Raw genomic sequence first — 17,739 nt, 5'->3', positions numbered from 1 at the left:
AGGAATGACCAATCCCTGGAGAAGGACATCATGCTTGATAAATCAGAGAGTCAGTGCAAAAGAGGAAGACCCTCAATGAGATGGACTGACACAGTGGCAGCAATGATGGGCTCAAGCATAACAATGATTGTGAGGATGGCACAGGACCGGGCAGTGTTTTGTGCTGTTGTGCATGGGGTCGCTGTGAGTCTGAACCAACTCAAGGGCAGCTAACACAATAACAAGGTTGTGAGAATTAAAAGGATCCATGTGAAGAGTGCAGTACAGAGCCTAGCATGAAGGAAGCACTCAAATGAAAGCTACGATGAACTTTTCTTGGGGCTTGGTAGTCCCCAAAGGCACTTGTTTTCATCCAGATTTGCTGAGGCTGTCAAAGCACTTTATAGGATGCAGGGCCCCCCAGGCCACCAGGGAACAGGAGAAGAGGGGAGGCTGAGACCCCAGGGCCTGAGAAGGCAAAGAATGCCCTGTTGACTGACTTACCACGTGTCATTATTCCTTGCCATGGAGTTGGCTGTGGCGACCTTATGTATCACAGAATGAAACATTGCCCTGTCCTGTGCCATCTTCATGATCATTGGTATGTCTGAGTCCATTGTTATAGGTAATGACTATTTATCGTCTGACTCCCTGATAGACTAAAAGCTTTCTGAGAGCAGGAGTGAGATGAGTCGGTTGTCATTGTAACCATGGTGCCTGGCAACTGAACTTTCTTTTCCCTTTAGAATTATTTTACTAAATCATAAATGTACAACAGCTTCTTCACTCTACCCTTGCACTTAGATTTTTAAAGGAAAATGTTATGTCTTATCACAGTGTGATCCTGGCTAATAGCTTTTCAAAACTTTGAGAAAAATCTTAAGGAATGTTTCACATGTCACCTGAAACTGAAAAAATTTAACATTATCAAAGAAGGAATGCTCCCACACTCTTACAAACACCACGAGAAAGAAACTGCAATTAAAAAGCTAAGAAACTGTCTCAAAGGAATTTTCTTTTTTTACAATCCTTTCTCCACAGTAAGGTCATGTTATTAAATAACCCAGTCCATTCACAAAATGGCTCTCTGCATCTAGTCTGGTGTCTTCTGCCACATCACTGCACTTTTATGCATGACTGAGGTCAGAGTTTCCTTAATGTTATTTCGATAACCTACAAAACTAGTTGCCGTCTAGTCAATTCTGACTCACGGCGACCCCAAGTGTGTCAGAGTAGAACTGTGCTCCATAGGGTTTTCAGTGGCTCATGTATGAGAAGTAGATGGCCAGGGCTTTCTTCCAAGAAGCCTCTGGATGGATTTGAACCTCCAACCTTTCAGGTAGCAGCCTAGCACGTTAACTGCATCATCCAGGGACAAGTCACGTCATAATTATATGAGGAATGAACAGATGCTGGGTGGGCTGATTGGGGTCATCTTCTCTTTGCTACAATGAGACCAGAGGAAGGTGGGATCAGACTCTAGAATCCTCCTGGAGTCCTCGCACAGAGATCTCCAGGCCCTGAATTGTCAGTGGCCACATTAATCTCGTGAGTCTTTGGGAGTTATCAAACTTGGCTGATCATCACACTTACTTTTGGAAGCTTGGGGTTCTGACTCAGATGTCTGGGGTGAGGTCCAGGAATCTCCATTTTTATCAAGTCTTCCAAATGGTCTGGTGGTCAGTCATGAGGGGAAACCTCTGCTCCAGTGCACTTTCTGATCTCACAACAGCATTCTTCAAAGAGATGGAAAAACTAATCAGTCACTTTATATGGAAAGGAAAGAGCACTACTGAAGAAGAAGAATAAAGTAGGAGGACTCACACTACCTGACCTCAGAACCTATGAGACAGCTATGGTAGTCAACCAGCCTGGTACTGGTACAACAACAGAGACACTGACCAATGGATCAGAATTGAGAACCCAGATGTAAATCCATTCTCTTATCTCAGCTCAGAAGTCCCCAGTTCTGTAGAGGCTCAGACAAAGAGGGGTACAGGGGAACCCAGAACTACCCAGAAGTCCCGTGTTGCACTTCTTTTCCGGGGCCAGCCTCACTAGATGCTTGGAGCCTCTGAGGAGGAAGGGGTGTCCATTCTCGGAGTGGGGGGGTTGGCTCTGTGGAGCTGGCCTGTGGCTCAGGGCCCTCCCCCTGGTAGTCCCCTGGAACTTCACCCCCTGAGCTCCCTGGCCCCCCCAGCCTGTGGCTGTCGCCAACAGAGCCACATCCAAAGTGAGGTCAGGGGCCTCAGCTCTGGGGCGTGTGGGTCTGAGGAATGGCAGCTTGGTGCTGGGTGAGCTGCAGAAAGGTGCCCACGGCAGCCAGCTGCACACCTCCTACCCCAACCTCACGCTGGCCGTGCTGGGTGAGGGCCACACCAGGGGCACACTGACCTGAGCTGCGTTGCATCTATTTGCATGTGCTTCCCATCGTATTCTGTTGGCTCAGGTTCTAAAATGCCGGAGTAAGAAAACCTGGGGCCACAAGGAAGGGGAGGGGGTTAAATCAGGATGTCAGGGTCTGGTGGGCAGGAAAGCCCCCAGCCAGCAGGGGTTGGGCTGTTGACAAAGCCATGCATGGCCTGGGTCTGCAGAAAAAAAACACAGGGCCTTCCCTCCTTTGGCCAGTGCTGGCATCGAAGCCTCCAGTGCAGCTGAGTGACCTGTTCCCAGTGAAGGGTGCCTCTGTGGTGGCCACGTGTGCAGTGTGGGAGGGCATGGAACCCGTGGTCCCCACCTGGCAGAACCAGGTACCCTAAGGCCCAGGGAGGCCCTGCTGGAATTCGCTGGGCAGCTACTCTAGCTGAACCCCGTCAAATAGACACACCTGGACTGGTACGTGTGCAGTGCCCACAACACCGCCAACGGGCTGAGCAGTGATAGAGTCTTCCTGGATGTCATCTGTGAGTAGGTAGGGGGGACAGGGGAGGGGACAGAGCTTAACCCCCACCACTACCCCTAACACCCTCCCCCTGGCCTCTTCCACACCCCAGACTTTCCAAGTCCCTGCACTGCAGGATGGCCCAGCCCTTAAGACACTCCAATAGACAAGAGCCTTGCAATATTTTGCCCATTGGGGCTGATGATGGTTTTAGTTAAATAATAATAATAATAATAATAATAATAATAATAATAATAATAATAATGCTGTTGAGTTAGTTCTGACTAATGGCAACCCCATGTGTGTCAGAGTAGAAGTGTGCCCCAAAGGGTTTTCAATGGCTGATTTTTCATTAGCAGATTGCCAAGCCCTTCTTCTGAGGAGCCCCTGGGTGGAATTGAACCTCCAAACTTTCAGTTAGCAGCTGAGCACATTAACTGTTTGCACCACTCAGAGACACCATGGCTCTATTCATGCATATACAATTTTACCAGTAATTTCAGGGGTGATGTAGAAAGTCTGCCCTTGGATTGAGCCTGAAGGGCATTAAGGGCCCATTTTCCTCCCTGAAAACAGGGAGGGTGCCACCATGGGAAGAGAGGGTACCAAGCTGGTTGAAAGTCAGAAGCTGAGAAGCAGAAGCTAGAAATCAGAAGTTCCATGTAGAAGATGAAGACTAGGGTGGTCTGCAGCTCTGTTGTCCAATACGGAAGCCACTCACGTGGCTGTGGAGCACCTGAAATGTATCGAATCCACACTGGGATATGCAGTAAGCGCACACTTGACTTCGAAGACAGAGAAAAAGAATGCAGACTAGCGCATCAGTAATTTTTATATTGACTATATATTGAAACAATGTTTTGGATGCATTTGGCTAAACAAAATAATTATTAAAATCTATTAGTGTTACAATTGGACTAAACCAAAAGCAAAGAAGTTTCCTGAATAAACTGAATGCTTTCAAGGTCAGCAAAGCAGGGGCAGGGGTTTGGGGACTATGGCTTCAGGGGACATCTAAGTCAACTGGCAAAATAAAATCTGTTAAGAAAACATTCTGCATTCTACTTCAAAGTGTGGCATCTGGGGTCTTAAACTCTAGTAAGCGGCCATCTAAGATGCATCAACGAGTCTCAACCCACCTGGATCAAAGGAGAATGAAGAACACTAAGCTCACAAGGTAATTACGAGCCCATGAGACAGGAAGGGCTACATGAACTAGAGGCTACATCATCCCGAGACCAGAAGAACTAGATGGTGCCCGGCCACAACCGATGACTGCCCTGACAGGGAACACAACAGAGAGCTCCTGAGGGAGCAGGAGGACAGTGGGATGCAGACCCTAAATTCTCATAAAAAGACCAGACTTAATGGTCTGACTGAAACTAGAAGGACCCCGGTGGTCCTTCTGTTGGCCCAGGACAGGAGCCATTCCTGAAGCCAACTCGTCAGGCATGGATTGGGCTGGACAATGGGCTGAAGAGAGATGCTGATGAGGAGTGAGCTACTTGCACCATGTGGACACTTGAGACTATATGGGCATCTCCTGTCTGGAGGGGAGATGGAAGGGTAGAGGGGGTTAGAAACTGGCAAAATGGTCATGAAAGGAGAGACTGGAAGGAGGGAGTGGGCTGACTCATTAGAGGGAGAGTAAATGGGAGTATATAGTAAGGTGTATATAAGTTTATATGTGAGAGACTGACTTGATTTGTAAACTTTCACTTAAAGCACAATAAAAATTATTAAAAAAAATCTATTAATGTTTGTTTTGTTTTTTTACTTTTTATTTAAAATTAAAATTGGCTACTAGGAAATTTGGTATAATGACTCTGTGTATTCCTTCCATCTTCTTTTGATGCTTCCTGCGTCATTTAATATTTTCCCCAAGGAATCCTTCACTATTGCAACTCGAGGCTTGAATTTTTTCTTCAGTTCTTTCAGCTTGAGAAGCACCAAGCGTGTTCTTCCCTTTTGGTTTTCCATCTCCAGTTCTTTGCACGTCATTATAATATTTTATTTTGTCTTCTCGAGAAGCTCTCTGAAATCTTCAGTTCTTTTACTTCATCAATTCTTCCTTTTGCTTTAGCTGCTCGATGCTCAAGGGCAAGTTTCAGAGTCTCCTCTGACTTCCATCTTGGTCTTTTCTTTCTTTCCTGTCTTTTCAGTGACCTCTTGCTTTCTTCATGGATGATGTCCTTGATGTCATTCCACAACTCTTCTGGTCTGCGGTCACTAGTGTTCAATGCGTCAAATCTGTTATTTAGATGGTCTCTAAATTCAGGTAGGCTATACTCAAGGTCATATTTTGACTCTCGTGGACTTGCTCTGATTTTCTTCGGTTTCAGCTTGAACTTGCATATGAGGAATTGATGGTCCATTCCACAGTCAGCCCCTGGCCTTGTTCTGACTGATGACATTGAGCTTTTCCATCGTCTCTTTCCACAGATGTAGTCAATTTGATTTCTGTGTGTTCCATCTGGTGAGGTCCATGTGTATAGTTGCTGTTTATGCTGGTGAAAGAAGGTATTTGCGATTAAGAGATGGTTGATCCTGCAAAATTCTATCATTCGATCTCTGGCATTTTTTCTATCACCAAGGCCATATTTTCCAACTACTGATCCTTATTCTTTGTTTCCAACTTTTGCATTCCAATCACCAGTAATTATCAATGCATCTTGATTACATGTTCAGTCAATCTCAGACTGCAGCAGCTGATAAAAATCTCCTATTTCTTCATCTTTGGCCCTAGTGGTTGGTGCGTAAATTTAAATAGTAGTCGTATTAACTGGCCTTTCCTGTAGGCTTATGGATATTATCCTATCACTGACAGTGTTGTACTTCAGGATAGATCTTGAAATGTTCTTTTTGACGATGAATGCAACACCATTCCTTTTCAAGTTGTCATTCCCAGCATAGTAGACTATATGATTGTCCTTTTCAAAATGGCCAATACCAGTCCATTTCAGCTCACTAATGCCTAGGATAACAATGTTTATGCGTTCCATTTCATTTTTGATGATTTCCTATTTTCCTAGATTCATACTTCGTACATTCCAGGTTCCAATTATTATTTATTTATTATTAATCATTATACCAAAAGGAATTAGTTGATATTCAGCCATTTCAAGAGGTGGCATATGATCAGGAACCGACTGAATGAAGGAAGAAGTCCAAGCTGCTCTGAAGGCATTGGCGAAAAACAAGGCTCCAGGAATTGATGGAATATCAACTGAGATGTTTCAACAAACAGATGCAGCACTGGGGGTGCTCACTTGTCTATGCCAAGAAATATGGAAGACAGCTTCCTGGCCAACTGACTGAAAGAGACCCATATTTATGCCTATTCCCAAGAAAGATGATCCAACCAAACGTGGAAATTATAGAGCAATATCATTAATATCACAAGCAAGCAAAATTCTGCTGAAGATCATTCAAAAACAGCTGTAGCAGTATATCAACAGGAAACTGCCAGAAATTCAGGCCGGTTTCAGAAGAGGACGTGGAACCAGGGATATCATTGCTGATGTCAGATGGATCCTGGCTGAAAGTAGAGAATACCAGAAGGATGTTTACTTGTGTTTTATTGATTATGCAAAGGCATTTGACTGTGTGGATCATAACAAACTGTGGATAACATTGCGAAGAATGAGAATTCCAGAACACTTAATTGTGCTCATGAGGAACCTTTACATAGATCAAGAGGCAGTTGTTCAGACAGAACAAGGGGATACTAATTGGTTTAAAGTCAGGAAAGGTGTGCATCAGGGTTGTATTCTTTCACCATACCTATTTAATCTGTATGATGAACAACTCATACGAGAAGCTTCTTCATATATGAAGATGAACGGGGCACCAGGACTTGAGGGAGACTCATTAACAACCTGCATTATGCAGATGACACAACTTTGCTTGCTGAAAGTGAAGAGGACTTGAAGCACTTACTAATGAAGATCAAAGACCACAGCCTTCAGTATGGACTGCACCTCAACATGAAAACAAAAATCTTCACAACTGGACCAATGAGCAATAATCATGATAAACGGAGAAAAGATTGAAGTTGTCAAGGATTTCATTTTATTTGGATCCACAATCAACAGCCATGGCAGCAGCAGTCAAGAAATCAAAAGACGCATTGCATTGGGCAAATCTGCTGCAAAAGACCTCATCAGAGTGTTGAAGAGCAAAGATGTCACCCTGAAGACTAAGGTGCGCCTGACCCAAGCCATAGTATTTTCAATCACATCATATGCATGTGAAAGCTGGACAATGAATAAGGAAGACCGAAGAAGAGTTGACACCTTTGAATTGTGGTTTTGGCGAAGAATATTGAATATAATACGGACTGCCAAAAGAACGAACAAATCTGTCTTAGAAGAAGTACAACCAGAATGCTCTTTAGAAGCAAGGATGGAGAGACTGTGTCTTACGTATTTTGGACATGTTGTCAGGAGGGATCAGTCCCTGGAGAAGGATATCCTGCTTGGCAAAATATAGGGTCAGCAGAAAAGAGGAAGACCCTCAGCAAGGTGGATTGACACAGTGACTGCAACAATGAGCTCAAGCATAACAATGATTGTAAGAATGGTGCAGGATGGGGCAATGTTTCATTCTGTTGTGCATAGGGTCGCTATGAGTTGGAACTGACTCAACGGCACCTAACAACAACTAGGAAATTTAAAATAAGATCCATGGCTGGTCTATGTCTATTGCACAGCTCTGGTCTAGACATTTAAGGAGCAAGGATTCCTCCTCCTGCCCTAACGGGGTGTTTGTGGGGACCATGAAAGGACAGCAGAAGTGCTTGGGAAGGAGGTGGAGGCAGAATGGAAGCAGGCAGACACCTCAGTCATCTCTAGGAGGGAGCCAGGGAGAGCGTCTCAGAGGTGGTGACACTCATCTTGAACACAGGAGAGAGAAGGAGGAGGTGACCCAAAGGAGCTCTCAGTGGAAAAGGCTGGCTGCTGGGATCATGTTCAGGGCATTGTCACCACCAGCCTAGGGTGACCACCTGTTCCAGTTTGCCCATGACTCAGTTGCAGCACTAAAGGCCCCAGTCTGGGCTAACTGGGAGGGTTGGTCACCCCGCCTCCCTTCTGCCTGGCAGACTCATGTACATCCCCATCTCAGCCCAGCCCCTTGCCCCCCAGTGTAGCCCACCGAGTCACACTGTCCCCTGAGCTCCCACCATCTGGGCACTCCTCCATAAACTCTGGTCACCCTACCTGGTCTAATCTGTGCTGTGCGCCCTGGACACAGAGTTTCTTGAGTCCTAGCACAGCAGCTGACTCAGAGTAGGTCTGGAACATGCTTGTGGGATAGTGAATGGCTTCAGTGAGGCCTGTGGGAGTGAACAACAGAATGATGATCAGGAGGTGTGAAGGACCTCCCGTGTCCTTGAAGATGGTCCAGATGAGCCTGTGATCAGCGGGGAGACCCTGGCCACCACTGACAGTGGCTTCTGGGCCAGTGAGAGGGAAGGGTTGACCCTGAGCTACCTGGTGGCATCCAACCCTCCGAGCTGCTGTGTGTGACTCCATGAACACACTTGGGTCCACCCTGGGCCTGCCTCCATCATGACCAGCACTGGCTGTGCCCATGCAGGCCCATACACCTGTCGGCTCACGATAGGCACCTGGACGCCAGCACACAGACCGCCGTGCAGCTCACCATCTACTGTGAGTGGAGGGATGCCTAGTCTGACCTTGGGGCCACCCATGCTGGAGCTTCCCTAGCCAGTGGTCTGGCTAACCCCAGGTGCCCTGTGGAAACTGGGGTGGGAGTGTGTGCATGGGAGGGGGAAGGTGTCTGGAGAATCAAGCAGAGCTACAGGGCTGGAGGAGCGGCTAGAAGGACCATGGGAAGGGGCAGTGGGAGGGGGAAGCTCCTGACCTACTGGCCCCCTCCCGCAGCCATTATTCCCCTGGCCCTGGGGACTGGACTGAGGCACAGAGAAGGGTAGAGTAATGACAGTGAGGTGTAGTGTCATGACTCCCAGGTGCGCAAGGGGCAGAGAAGAGAATGGGCAGTGGGTAGCTCCTGTAGGGGCTTCTGGGATTCTGGAGGGACTCAGAACTCCTGCCCACTCCATGATCCCTGCCCCTTGACCTTTCCTTACCAGCCCCTCGGAGGGCCTCCCTCTTCCCCTGCTCACCCACTTCTCCCTACTCCCCTCCCCTCTGACAGCCCAGGCCTCCAGGCCCTGGCCTGAGTTGGGAGCTGGCCTGCACTGGGACGTGAAGTCCACTCCAGCCTGACCTCACTCACCTTTCCCACCCAGCCCCCCTGCATCTTGACCCCCATCCTCTTGTGACTTTGGTCTTTGCCTGGCCTGGGAGGCTTCCACTTGCCCAGCTGCAGTGCGAAGGGCCCCAGGGAACTGGCCCTACTGCCCCCAGCAATGTTTCCTGGAGTCATGTGGCCGCCTAGCTCTCCAGCAGCAGCGTCCTCACCTGCACAAGCCAGCCGGCACTGAGCCCCAGCAGTGCCTGCCCTTTGCTCCATCACACTCTGAACTGACTAAGGGCTCTGGCATTCCAGGCAGGGCTGGGTGTGAGCCACCGTCTTAGGCTGGGTTCTCTAGAGAAGCAAAACCAGTAAGTCATATAAATATATTGTTGTTGTTGTTGTTAGGTGCTATTGAGTCAGTTCCAACTCATAGTGACCCTATGTACAACAGAACAAAACACTGCCCGGTCCTGCACCATCCTTAAATTTGTTGTTATGCTTGAGCTCATTGTTGCAGTCACTGTGTCAATCCACCTCATTGAGGGTCTTCCTCTTTTCCACTGACCCTGTACTTTGCTAAGCAGGATATCCTTCTCCAGGGACTGACCCCTCCTGACAACATGTCCAAAGTATGTAAGACGCAGTCTCGCCATCCTTGCTTCTAAGGAGCATTCTGGCCGTACTTCTTCAGGACAGATTTGTTCCTTCTTTTGGCAGTCCATGGTATATTCAAAATTCTTCGCCAACACCACAATTCAAAGGCGTCAATTCTTCTTCAGTCTTCCTTATTCATTTCCCAGCTTTCACATGCGTATGATGCAATTGAAAATACTGTGGCTTGGGTCAGGCGCACCTTAGTCTACAAGGTGACATCTTTGCTTTTTAACACTTTAAAGAGGTCCTTTGCCACAGATTTATATATATATATATAAACGTTTTATATATTTAAATATAGAGAGACATTTATATCAAGAAAATGGCTTACACAGTTGTAGAGGCTGGATCATCCCAAGTCTATGGGGCAGAATAGAGGCCTCTCCTGATTCACGTAACTGCAGGGGCTGTGAACCGAAGATCGTCAGGTTAGACAGCAGAGCTCTTGCTCATGGGCTGGGAAGATTGATGAATCCCAAAATTGGCAGGCAAGACCACAGGTAATCTGCTAGCTCAAGTCCCAAGAACTGGAGGTCAGATGATCCAGAGCAAGCAAAGCCCTTGCCAGGAAGCTCACCTATATGGGAAGTAGGCCACACTCCCAAAGAAACTCTCTTTCAGCTTATTGGCTACGCACAGCAGATACCATCATGGAGGTGATCACGTGATGTCAAATCTCATCATGGAGGGGATCACATCATCATACAACTGCCAAACTGCATCATAACTGCCAAACCACTGAAAATCATGGCCCAGCCAAGTTGACACACAATCTTAATGATCACAGCTAGGGAGGCCAAGAGGGTTCCTGGGATCCAGGCTGGAGCTCAGACCTCAACTTCCAAGATATGCCCTGTAGACAAGGAGGTGGGAAATGCCCAGCTCAGGTGCTATCTCTCTAACTTCTCTCTACTCCACCACTGGTCTCCTCACACTGTGCCTGGCCACCTCGGTTCAACCTCCTCATCAGCCTCCAGCCTCCAGGTTCAGCAGGCTCTCAAGGACCTTGCAGCCACATCGCATGTTGGCCTTGAAATCTCTCCAGTGTCTTCCCTGCCTGCGTGCTCTTCTGCCTTCTCTTGCCTGGAAGACTCCCACTCACCCACCACAACCCAACCCGAGCAGCATCCTGCGTGCGAGATCCTCCTCCCTTAAGCCCCCGGGAGTTCTTCTTTCTATCTACGCTCCAGCATTTCTCCAATTCTATGGTATTTGTTGCTTGTGTCTGTTCCCACCACTTCCCAGGCACACAGTCAACCCTCCATAAATGATGACTGAGTTAAGAAAGGAAACCCTGGTGGCATAGTGGTTAAGAGCTATGGCTGCTAACCAAAAGGTTGGCGGTTTGAATCCACCACGCACTCCTTGGAAACCCTGTGAGGCAGTTCTACTCTGTCCTGTAAGGCTGCTATGAGTTGGAATCAACTCAATGGCAAGGGTTTGGGTTTTTTTTTTTTTTTTTGAGTGAATAAACCAATGACTGAGTAAGGAAGCAATGAGTGAAAGAAGGAATAAATGAAGGCAGGAGGGAATGGAGTAGGTCTGCCGAGCCCCGCTCCTCCCTGAGGGCCATGCTGAGCCACAATTCCTCATCCAGGGGTGCCCTTCCAGAGCCCACCTGCAGAAACTGCGGCCACAGGAGGGGCCGGTTCACTACGTTGAGCTGTGAGTGGTCTGGCCACGCTGAGCTGGCTCCAGGGGCGGCAGCAGCCTGACCCTGGCTGTCCACCTCCTGAAGGCCTGTGGAGGTCTGGCTGGGAGAGAGTTCACTTGCCAAGCTCCTGCCCCCTCCGGACCCATACCCCCAGTGCCAGCTCCAGCTGGATCAGTAGGGGCGCTGCTGGGGCTGGGGCCCTTTGGGACCAGGATGAAGGGGGTGGGCTGTGCTGGAATGAAAATGAGTCAGGAAACTGATCACCTCACCTCCCAGGGACTCAAGTTTGTGTGAGCCATAAAATGAGGGGGTCTGGCCTCAATCAGTGCAGCACAGTAGAAACAGACTGCAAGTCATATATACAATTTTAAATTTTCTAGTAGCTGCATTAAAAAAAGGTCACAGGTGAAATATTTTATTTAACTCAATATACCCAATATATTATCATTTCAACATACGCGTTAGAAAACCCATTGCTGTTGAGTCAATTCCAGCTCATTTGAACATACGGTGATATAAAAATTATTAATGAGCTATTTTACATTCTTTTTTTTTTCCCATACCAGTTCTGTGAATCGGTTTATGTATTTAAGTATTTCAAGGCTCAGTAGCTGCCGGTGGCTAGTGGCTCCCAAATTGGACAGCACAGGTCTAGAAGATGTGAGAACTGGGCCTGTATTCGTCATTTGGATTAATCTGCATGATGGAGGTCCTGATTATATTCCTGCTTTGCATTAATGTTTCAGGGGTCAGAGGTCTCTATCTCTCTCACATCCCCTATTTGTTTTTTTTTTTTTTTTGTCGGTGTTCCTTTCTCTGTCTGGGTTCCCCTCCATCTGGCTTTGTCGTATTTATTCCCACCTCAAGAAAAAATATGAAATAAAAATACATATATGAGATAAGCAAACCAACGAGCCATCACACATGACAATTTTCACAAAATGATTTACATCTTGGTCTCCAAAGATGGCTGGATGGCTGGTGTGTTTGGAGCCCTGAGAAGGCCCTCAACCAAAATACTTCCTTTTCTATTACTCAGTCATAAGGAGCCTGGGGGACGTAAGTGGTTTGCGCTTGACACTAACCTAAAGGTTGGTGGTTCTAACCCACACAGCCACTCCGTAGAAGAAAGGCCTGGCAAATTGCTTCCGTAAAGATTACAGCCAAGAAAACCCTATGGAGCAGTTCTAGTCTGTAACACATGGGGTCGCCATGAGTCGGAATTGACAGCAACGGGTTTAATTTCTCAAACTCAGGCCCCAAATTCCATCACAGGAGGTTCACTGACACCTGAAAGCTGGGTCTGTAGGAGTCAGCCCCTGCAAACAGTGCCTGCACAGGCCAGCACGTGCCCAGAGCTGAGAGGGCTAGGTGGTCTGGCAGGCTGCAAATGGAGTTTGGTTCATCCACCAGGCCTGTCCTGAGGAGGAGACCTGGTGCCAGGTGCTGGGGGTGGAGTGGTTGATTCAAACAGGAATAAAACAGCAGTGAGGTGAGACGGGGGAGAGGGAGCAGGGAGCAGGAACACCGCTATCATTGGTAAGCCTTGGAGCCAGGTTTAGAGGAGACTGTGATAGAACCTGGCTTAAAATGGGAGCCTGAAAGAGGAGGCTGACTGGCTAAAGACAAGCTCCACTGTCAACTCCAACATGCCCTCTTCTTCCCTCTTTTGCCCTCTCCTCCACCCAGGCCTGCACCTGACCTCCAGCCTTCTCATCAGCCTCACCCTCAAGGTCCCTGCAGAAGCCCCACAGCTGGCAGTGGAGGAGCCCCGGGGTGTGTGCTGCAGGGGGAGGGGCCTGGCTGGGTGGCCCTCCTAGGGGGCACACCTCTGGCTCAGCTCCTCTGGCTGGGTCCCCAGCAGCAGCAGCTAGAACCAGAGACTCCCAGATTCATGTTGTACCCGAGGGTATCCAGCTCCACCTGGCTTTCCAAGATGCTGATTCGTGGCACCACAAGGGCATCTACCAACCTGCAGCCTGCAACACTGTGGGCAACAGCAGTCAGGCATCCTGCTGGAGGTCCTGAGTGACTGTGTGCGTGAGTGTACGTGTGCGGTGAGGAGGTTCTGCTGGGGGTCCTGAGTTAGTGTCTGTGTGTGTGTGGGGGGGGTGACGGGGGTCCTGCTGGAGTCCTGAGTGAATGTGTGTGTGTGTGGTGAGGGGGTCCTGCTGGAGGTCCTGAGTGTGTTTGTGAGTGTGGTGAGGGGGTCCTGCTGGAGGTCTTGAGTGTGTGAGTGTACGTGTGTGGTGAGGAGGTTCTGCTGAGGGTCCTGAGTGTGTGTGTGTGTGGTGAGGGGGTCCTGCTGGAGGTCCTGAGTGTGAGTGTATGTGTGTGGTGAGATGTGTGGTGAAGGGGTCCCGATGGAGGTCCTGAGTGTGTGTGTGTGTGTGTGTAGTGAAGTGGCCCTGCTGGAGGTTCTGAGTGTGCATGTGTGCGTTTGTGGTGAAGAGGTTCTGCTGGGAGTCCTGAGTGTGTGTGTGTGTGTGTGTGGTGAGGGGGTCCAGCTGGAGATTCTGAGTGTGTGTGTGCGTGTGGTGAGGGGGTCCAGCTGGGGGTCCTGAGTGTGCGTGTGTGTGCAGTGAGGGGGTCCTGCTGGAGGTCCTGTGTGTGTGTGTGTGTGGTGAGGGGGGTCCTGCTGGAGGTCCTGAGTGTGTGTGTGTGTGGTGAGGGGGTCCAGCTGGGGGTCCTGAGTGTGCGTGTGTGTGCAGTGAGGGGGTCCTGCTGGAGGTCCTGAGTGTGTGTGTGTGTGTGTGTGTGTGGTGAGGGGGTCCAGCTGGGGGCCCTGAGTGTGTGTGTGTGCAGTGAGGGGGTCCTGCTAGAGGTCCTGAGTGTGTGTGTGTGTGGTGAGGGGGTCCAGCTGGGGGTGCTGAGTAAGGAGCAGTGTGTGTGTGTGTGTGTGTGCGTGCGCGTGTGGCGGGATCGCAAGGTGTACTGGCTAGAGAGTGTTTTAGGTGTAAAGCACAGGAATTCCCTGCCCACAGATTTGGACCCTTTGGCTCCCTAGGGTGCACACAGGCCCTCAAGAGCAGGGACCGAAGCACAATGTGATAAACACAACTAATGTCATTAAATTGCCCAAGTGAAGACGACTGAAGTAGAAGCGGGGTTGGGAGGGGGAAGCAAGAAGCAAGATGGGCTGTAGGGGAGTGACTGGGGTGCACTCCTGAGCACAGGACCCAGAACTTCATACAGTCAGGTGATCTCCTTTTCTTCATTTAATAGACAAGGAAACCAAGGCCCAGATAATAAGTCAAGGGTAACACAGAACAGAGACTGCACAGAACTGATTAGGTCCTCGAACCCCCAGCCACTGCCTGTCCCTCACTACCAGGCTCTCCCTGAACAAGGACACACACAGGTACACAGCACAGATGCTGCAGGTAGACAGCCACCTGTGTGTCCCATCCTCACCCCAGGATATCCAGTTCCTCCCAAAGCCACCATCAGCCACCTGATCTCCTGGGGAGAAGGGTGGCTTCAGTGGGCCACTGAGGGTCCTGGGAGCCTGACAGGGCCAGTGTCCCAGGCCCAGGAGCTGGGGCTTGGGACACAGCAGCAAATGACATTGAGCCAGAGAGCAGGAGCCGGTGGCTGCGAGGCTTGGACCCAGGGGTCCTTTATGCCTTCCGCATCCCAGCTCTGAATCATCACATGGGGGGTGGGTCCTCCATGGCGACAGACCAGCACCTGGTGTCTTCACCTCAGGGGGGTGTCCAGCCGTGGGTTGAGTTGTAATTCAAAGTGACTCAAAAGAAACAGGGAAAGGGGAGGCACTGGGCGCTGGTGACTAAGAGTAGGAGTCCAACCCTGTGCCTCAGCTTCCCTTCAACCCCAAACTGCCAAGACAACTAGCCTTCTGCCTTCTGTGGCAGAAATAGGGTATTTGGTTGGGGACTCAAAACCTCAAGAGCACCAGGCAGATGCGGCATCTCTTTCCTTGGGAGAGACCTGGGCCCTCGATCTCTCCTATGAGGTGGAGAGGGAACTGAAGGAGAACGGGCATTGCCTGCTCAGTACCCTAAAGGTCACTGTGGCCCAAGTCCAGTAGTAGCTTTAAACCTGTCCCATGCAACCCATCCTCTCTCCTCCTAGTGGACTCCCTATTCTGCAGTTCTGGGCATAGCAGGCACAGGAATGGTGGTCGCAACGGTCGCCTCCCTACTGGTGCTCCAGTGTGCTACCAGCACCCAGAGATGTTCCCCCATGAGAGGGAACCTGAAGGGGAGGAGCTGCTTGACCCCATAAGGTAGGCAGGTCTGGACCTACCCAAAAGAGAGATGTAGAGCTTCTCTGGGAAAGGAATCTAGGTTCTTCCCTAATTGTGACCCTCTTCCCACTGCTTGATGTCATCCTTCTGAGCTCCAACCCAACCTCAGGCACTGGGGGCCGCCCTCCTTCTGGGCTCTAGAGACTTTAGTATTAAGCCTAAGGGAAAAGGGGAGGTTCTTCTCCCGGCATCTGCGCTGGGTTGCTCAGGAAATGCTTCTTTTCCTTTTTCTCCTTCAGGCATTGGTCAGTTGCTTGTTCCCATCTGAGTGGGCCAGGATTTTCCCGACTGGGACGGAAGGTTGGGGAGGTGTAGTTGCCGCTAGCTCTCCCATTTCACCCTCAGGGAGCAAAATCATCAACGTAGGGGTGAAAGGGAAGGCATGGAGGCACAGGCGGGTAAGCACAATTTTATCCCAAAGGTCACTCATGTATACTGAGGCCAGTCCTATTTAATGTGCTGTGCCCATCGTCACCGTCAGCCTCTGAGAACAATCAGGGACGCCAGCCAGGCTTCTCGCTCTTCCCTGCTCACTTACGCTTTGTAGGCACAGAAACACCAGCCACCACCCCGGGGTCAGATCCTGCCCACAAATTCACCGATGCGCCAGTGAACATCACTATCACAGTGACCACAGCACCATGAGGCCCAGAGAGGAAGGTGGAAACATGCTTAGGGCTGGTAGCTGGGAGACAGCCCCCTTCTGTCAGCCTTCGGTCTTAAAATCAAGGTAACTAAGACACCAACTTTCTGCCCCAATGTATGCCCCATCCTACAACCAGGGCAAGGCTCGGCTGCAGTGCCCCTAAGTGACAGCTGCAACAGAGGCCCTGGCCCGGTTTGTGGAAGGACGAGGAAGACGCACAGTTGGGCAGGTACCACAGGGCCTGAGAGCAAGAGGGTCCTGGAACAGTCTCAAGTGCTGTAGAAGCATGAGTGAGCGAGCTGCTTCCAGACAAAAGGCCATGGACTGAGCCACTGCTCAATAAACCACACTTGATGCTCTCACGCCGGAGGGTTATTTCAATTGCTGCTCCCCCAGGAAGAAGCTGACTGCCGGTCCCGGGTTTTCCTACCGGGAGGAAGACAGGGGATGGGAAGCAAGAAATGTGTAGCCATGTGTTCTCGTCATTCAGCAGAGGCAAATGAGGCGCTTTCCTGTGGGTTCCATACCTCTCAAACCCCGCAAACGCCTTCCCTGAGAGCACGGCTCCTGCTTTAGAGCTGATAGCAGAGCCGGGTGCTGATCCCGAGGTCTTTCTCTCTTTTACCTTTAGCTTAGGAATATCACTGAATCTGCAGTGGCCAAAGGGAACACCCAGTGGCTGGGTCTCCAGAGGTCCATGCCAAGACACCAGAGCAACAGTCTTCCAAATGCAGCTTCTTGCCCCAGCCTGGGGGAGCTGGCTGACGGGCTTGGGGCTGTTCCAAGGTTACACTCCTGTCAGCAGCCAGCATGACTCACTGGCTCCCCGTGTGTGTCTGAAATCTGGGTGGGACATAAGCAAATGTTTGCTCAACTGCCTAGAGGAGTCAGGACTCAGCGCTGCCTCCGCAGGGGACTTAGATGAGAAGAGACGGCAAGACAGCCAAGGGTGATCTCGCCAGGAATTAGGCAAGTGGCGCCTGGAAGGAGACGGAAAACTGAGGGAATTTAAGCTGCTGCTTAGGTTCTCACAGATTTAGACTTTACTGGAAAAGGGGTTTCACCTTCTCTCACAGCTCTCAGTCTTGGGGCTGAGGTTTAAGGAAAAAAACAAAAAACGAACCTGATGCTGTTGAGTCGATTCTGACTCATGGTGACCCCACGTGTAGCAAAATAGAACTGAGCTCTATAGGGTTTCTTGGCTGTAGGCTTTATAGCCGATCGCCAGGCCTTTCTTCTGTGGTGCTGCTGGATGGGTTTGAACTGCTAGCCTTTAGGTTAGTAGTTGCAAATGGTTTGTGTCACCCTGAGAACTGATATTTAAGGAAGGCTTATTTAAATATAGAGAATAAAGTGTAAAAGGGCCCCACCCAATGCAAAAGGCCCCGTTGGCTTTCTTAGAAAAGATAGCCAGACCCTTCCATTTTTAGGGC

General features: G+C 49.7%; 1 protein-coding gene across 1 annotated transcript; it reads left to right on the top strand.

The window, feature by feature from the left end:
- The first annotated feature begins 2,040 nt into the window (after positions 1–2,040).
- On the top strand, positions 2,041–16,761 carry VSIG10L2 (V-set and immunoglobulin domain containing 10 like 2). The gene is given in 17 exon segments (XM_064268312.1): positions 2,041–2,091; positions 2,094–2,124; positions 2,127–2,345; positions 2,608–2,739; positions 2,742–2,882; positions 8,258–8,470; positions 8,473–8,532; positions 9,135–9,338; positions 11,425–11,674; positions 12,988–13,163; positions 13,166–13,288; positions 13,291–13,411; positions 14,906–15,116; positions 15,486–15,624; positions 15,900–15,909; positions 16,006–16,058; positions 16,208–16,761. Coding segments are annotated over 17 exon segments (2,232 nt in total). The 3' UTR covers positions 16,306–16,761.
- Positions 16,762–17,739: the final 978 nt, after the last annotated feature.

Source organism: Loxodonta africana, chromosome 15 (genome assembly GCF_030014295.1).
Source record: "Loxodonta africana isolate mLoxAfr1 chromosome 15, mLoxAfr1.hap2, whole genome shotgun sequence".
NCBI classification, from domain to species: Eukaryota; Metazoa; Chordata; class Mammalia; order Proboscidea; family Elephantidae; genus Loxodonta; species Loxodonta africana.
This window is presented reverse-complemented; position numbering and strand designations above follow the sequence as displayed.